The sequence below is a fragment of the Balaenoptera ricei genome, chromosome 8 (genome assembly GCF_028023285.1).
Source record: "Balaenoptera ricei isolate mBalRic1 chromosome 8, mBalRic1.hap2, whole genome shotgun sequence".
NCBI lineage: Eukaryota > Metazoa > Chordata > Mammalia > Artiodactyla > Balaenopteridae > Balaenoptera > Balaenoptera ricei.
Genome location: NC_082646.1, coordinates 63,907,394 through 63,913,155, shown reverse-complemented (window position 1 = coordinate 63,913,155; position 5,762 = coordinate 63,907,394). Strand labels below are relative to the sequence as shown.

Here is a 5,762-nt window from a genome sequence, read left to right as displayed (position 1 = left end):
TCCAGAGGACACCTTAAGTTAGGGACGTGGAGCTGAGAGTCCAGGAAGCTCCAGCTAGCTAGAATTTGAAGACCAGGTATTGGAGGTGAGAGATCTACACAGAGAGAGAACTCCAGAGACATATAGAGGGCCCTCTGCAAGATTCCAGCTGAGTACTGAGCCCACATGCATGTGAACAAGCTACCTAAAGCTGGGACAGAGCCACCTGGAAAGATTAGAGGTAGCACCACCACCCAGCGTTCACATAGGGCCAAGGAGAGTGACTGTTTCCACCAGCCAGACTAGAAAACTTCAAGATTCACAGGGCGTTGAGCAGAGAATACAGAAGGATCCTGCCTCCATAGTGGGGAATAATTAACCAAATATTATCTATAGTATAATGTTGGTTTTAGATCATAATTGATCATTAATGGGTGGGGAAAGTACTTTGTTGATTTTATAAAGTAGCACAGGTCAAACTAAGGACTATAATTTATAGAGACAGGAAAAAGAGATGAGCGTGGATGGGGTGGGGAAGGGGAGGGCTGGGGAGGGATAAGTGAATTTATTTATCTTAGGTAAACCGGAACTCACTCACCCTCTCCTTCTCTCCGAGGTGTCCCAGCCAAACAGCCATTGAGCACATTATATGTCAGGCCCCAGAGACAAAGAAAACTAGTCCTTGTCCTCAAGGGAGACAGACAGCTATGTATATGTATATTTCAGTTCTATGATGGAAGATAAACAGCTATCATAAAACTATTTAAGGCTTCCCTAGTGACGCAGTGGTTGAGAGTCTGCCTGCCAATGCAGGGCACACAGGTTCGAGCCCTGGTCTGGGAGGATCCCACATGCCACAGAGCAACTGGGCCCATGAGCCACAACTACTGAGCCTGCGTGACAGGAGCCTGTGCTCCTCAACAAGAGAGGCCGTGATAGTGAGAGGCCCGCGCACCGTGATGAAGATTGGCCCCTGCTTGCCACAACTAGAGAAAGCCCTCGCACAGAAATGAAGACCCAACACAGCCATAAATAAATAAATAAAAATTAAAAAAAAAAAAAAACTAAGCTCTATGACAGAGGGATAAACATCCAGTTGGAATACAAAGTTTTAAGTTTTATGACAGAGGGAAACACAGATTCTGTGGGAGCCTAGGGGAAGCCCTTAATCTAGTCTGGCAATTAGCCGACTTTTCCAACAAGCAACAATTACCCCAGTCACCCCCAGTTATCCAAGTAAAGAGATTCTGGAGGAATAGAGATTTCCCAAGATCTCCTGAGAAAGAAGGCCATGAGTTAACCTAAAGCCAGTGATACTGTAACCTGGATAAGGGACTAGCTTCTGGCCTTGACACAACAGGTCATTATGAAAGGTGAAGCCTGCTGTACTTTGAAAATTCCCTGTAATGGAATAAACATATCTCATTTTATCAGTTTTATTATTAAAACTGTTGCCACCAATGTGTATTGATTACTTTCTATTTTCCATGTGTTTTCATACTTATTATCCTATTTAATCCCCACAACCACCCAACAGGAGCTACATTATATCTCCTTTTAACAGCACTTAGAGTTTCCAAAAATTACTGAGGTGCAGTAGGCTAAGTAACTTGCCCAAATATTAAAGCTAGTGATCCTAACGTCTATTGCATCTAATTCCAACCCCACAATGTCTCTTTTCCTAATACAGTTATCTACCATGTCTAAAGGAATTTCTTGGCAAGGTTGTGCTGTCTTTGAATTTCATTTGTAAATTTGAGCATCATTTGTAAATCAGACACCAGCTCAGGAAAATAAATGTTAACTTGTCTGAAGCTTTGTGAAAACACTTTATTAAGAGACAAAGAGTTGTTTTAATAACAATAAGTCAGGACAGCCACATGTGGCAAAACTGGTGATGCACTGCACAATACAGGAGCACCATTCACGTGGACCATGGTGTGGACAGTGTTTCCTAAAGCTGTACAGTGAGACAACCATGAATATGATCATTTCTTGCATGTTTACAACACTTTGAAGTTTACAAAGGACGTTCATAGGGTTTAAGCTTTACAACATCACTGCTATTGTAGTTTCTCATTATACAGAAGAGGAAACAAAATCCAGAGAGGTTATACAGTATGTCACTTTATGATATTTCCAGGATTTTAACCTTGTAAGTCGTACTTCAGTATTCTTTCTTCTGCCTCAAATGAGCATACATTGTTTTCTGCCTATAATTCTTCAATGTGAATGTTTTTGACCTAACAAATTTCAAGAGCTGGAAGTTAAGTGAGTCCACCTGGGGGGAGAGACCGCTGGGGGGTGGTGACGGAGTCTTCACAATGTCTCCTATTGCTCTCCTTCACACCCAACCCCCATCCTTGTTCACTGATTCCCCAAAGGGATTAAAAGAACCTCCCTACAATCAAGGACACTTAAACATGTTTAGTAGATTAGCAAGAAAGCCAAGGGAGAGGGGAAGATATGTGATTTGCTATTGAAGGCCAGCAATTTAGGGAGGTCAGTACCTCCTGAAGGGTGGGAGGAAAGATGGGAAGAAGTCACAGAAGCACCTGAAATCCTTGTGGTCAGGATGAAGAAGGTGTGGTCTGCCTATTGAGAAGGTAACCACTGCACTTTCCTATCAGTCCCAGAGACTGAAACATAATCCCAGGCTGAGTCCAGGCCAAGAAACTGGGTCTCTTTGAGTCATGGCTCCCAAATATGGAAATTACTTCAACTTCCTACCTCCACCCTGATATATACACACATTCTTCGATCAGTGCCCAGGAACACAGAAGTTATACCCGCTCTTGTGTCATATAATCCATACCCAGTGCACAAAGGAAATACTCCCTAAAACACAATAATCACAAACAATGCATACACACACACGCCCCCTTGTACACATATCTTTTTTTCTCACATATCCTTCAGACATTATATTCCACCTACATATGACTAAAGACATATATATTACACAAATGGATTTCATATCACAAATACGATGCACAACAGATATATGCCCAAAGATAAACACCACACATGCCAAAAGGCATAGCATCCCAACACTACACATTCCACACACTCATGCATATTATATATTCCACATTGTTACAAATATGTAACATTTTACACTGTACATTTACATATTACAGATACGAAGGAAAAAAGAGGCAGCATTCTCATCAGATACACATAAAGATATTGTCCATCATTCTCACATAGATGCACGTCACATACCAACTAACAGAGGCCACATAAACATAATAAACGTACAGAGACATTATTTATGTAGTGTATACACACCAGGACACAACTATCACACAGACCAAAACACAACTGGCACATGTTCTATGTACTCACACGCACACACTAAAAATACATATAGTCACATAAACACACTCACAGCCACAACCAGGATAAACATCACCCTTAAGGAAAAACAGTCTCCAATAGAACCACGTAGATGACATTGACATTGGCAGATTCCACATAAATACACTCACATGCATACAGAAAAGTAACATTTCATGTGAGCTGTTTCTTCACTTGCTACCATCTCCCTCCCTCCAATTACTATCACCCAAATACCTTCATTAACCCCTAAAAATTGCTGTGTAACCACTTTGGGGTCCAAGAAAGAAGCTTTATAGCTAACACAGATTCACGGACATGGATACATGGAAGTAAAATAATTAAAATCATATATCAAGACTGGAATGAATCATAAGGTACGTCATTTACAGCCTTCTCATGTCAGTATTGGGTGTATTTTCTAGTTGGGAGAGAGGAATACAGCAAGGCCACCATAGCAGAGAGACCAGGGTGATCATTCTCCAGGATGTCCTGTCCAAACTGTCATAAGTCCTTCTGTATTGACACATTCCTGGAGACAGAAATTCAAGGTCTATTTAAGTAACTGGGAGCAGACATCCCAGTGGGTTGGATGTTCCAATCACCAAGATGTTCAACAGGACCCAAATCCTGCCATCTTTGGTAGAGACTGAGGACACTGAAGAGGTTATCCTGCTCACCTGCCATCCTGTAAGAACATATGGAGGACCCGTGAATGAATCTCCTTGGTTTTGGCTCCATAGACTATAGGGTTAACCATGGGTGGTAGTAGTAGATAGATAGGTATTAGCCGTAATCACACAGAGAAGGGAAGTAGGGCCACACAGCCTGTGTACCACCGAGAGCCCAATGAGGGGCACGTAGAAGACCAGCACAGCACAGAGATGGGAGATGCAGGTGTTGAAAGCCTTGAGTGCTGCCCCCCGAGAGGACAGCTCCAACACAGCCCTCAGAATGAGGATACAGGAGAAGCCAGGGAAGAGAGAGTCGACGTCTGTGACCGCGAGGATGATGAAGAGCCCGTACACCACACTGACCATGGTGGCAGTACAGGACAGCTTCATAATATCTTGGGGCAGACAGAAGGAGTGTGTGACAGGGTGTGTTTGGCAGTACGACAACTGCTTCAGGATGAAGGGCAGGGGGAAGAAGAATACAAATCCTCTGGTCAGGGCAGCTAGTCAGATCTTGGTGACCGTGGTGACCGTAGGCCCCGTGAGCACAGAAGCATGCCGCCGTGGGTGGCAGGTGGCCACAACGTGGTCAAATGCCATGGCCAGCAGGACAGCTGACTCCATGGCTGACAGAGCATGGATAAGGAACAGCTGGGCCAGACAGACGTTGAACTCGACTTTCTGGACGCCCGTCAGGAAGAGGCTGGCCATCTTGGGCAGAGTAACGGAGGAGAGGACTAGGTCAATGTTAGAAAGCACGGCCAGAAAGAGGTACATGGGCTCATGCAGGCACCTTTCCACACAGATGATGAGGACAATGGCCAGGTTGCCCAGGGTGGCCAAGGCATACATACAACACAGTGGGAAAGCCAGCGTAAAGTGGACATTAGGCGCCAGGCCAGGGATGCCCACCAGCAGGAAGTATGCTGGGTAGACCAGAGTTCCATTTGGTGTGGTCATGGCAGGAACCAAGAATCAAGGTTTCTGCATCCCAAGTCCAGGGTCTATGAAAGGGAAAAGGAGAAACATCACTCAGTCATGGCTCAGAGGAGAGAAAGGACTTATTAGGAAAGGACACTGAAACAGTGAGGGCAGCAAACAAGGCCTAAGTGCTTCTGGTAATCCTGAACTCCAGCCTCCTTCTGCTCTAATTCTTCACAGACATACCTCCCTGGGGGTCCCATTAATCTCAGTGTGTGAAGCCCACTCAGAACACATGTGCAACAGCTCTTCATTTCCAGAGCTGATGTTTCTGACCACAGACACCGCTCTTGGCCACTTCCACAACACAACTGCCAGGCTTGCACAGATCCTTCCAGATCCCAGCTTTTCTAGTGCGTGTTAGGGTTAGGGTCTGTCTGAGTTCAGAGTTTGAGGTTCAGTCTGTGGTTTCCTTTAGGACTCACTCTAATCTGATTTTAGGATGGGAAGCAGGGGGTCAGTCTGAGCCTAGATTTCAAGAGATAGGTTTGTGTTTCAGCCTGAGTACCATTTCTTAAAATTCCTTGATAGAACCATCTGAAGTGGTTATTGAAAACACTATCTCTCCAGGTCCTAGTCCAGGCCCAGAGAATCAGATTTTCCAGGGGAAGGGTCCAGAAATCTGGTTAAAAAACAATAAATCCCTTCTCTCCAGGTGACTTTTTTTTTTTTTTTTAATCAGAAAAATTGGGGAAAAGCTTTCTGGTCTTCTGGGAGGTGGGGAGATAGGAGTGAAGAAAGACTATCATTTCCAGCCCCCAACAAAGAATGGAATATAGTCTTTCATTG

The 5,762-nt window shown here is 44.2% G+C and overlaps 1 protein-coding gene across 1 annotated transcript; it reads right to left on the bottom strand.

The window, feature by feature from the left end:
* Window positions 1-3,994: 3,994 nt before the first annotated feature.
* LOC132369814 (olfactory receptor 51D1) lies at window positions 3,995-4,982 on the bottom strand. Its single transcript, XM_059929499.1, is given in 2 exon segments — window positions 3,995-4,099; window positions 4,101-4,982. Coding segments are annotated over 2 exon segments (987 nt in total).
* Window positions 4,983-5,762: the final 780 nt, after the last annotated feature.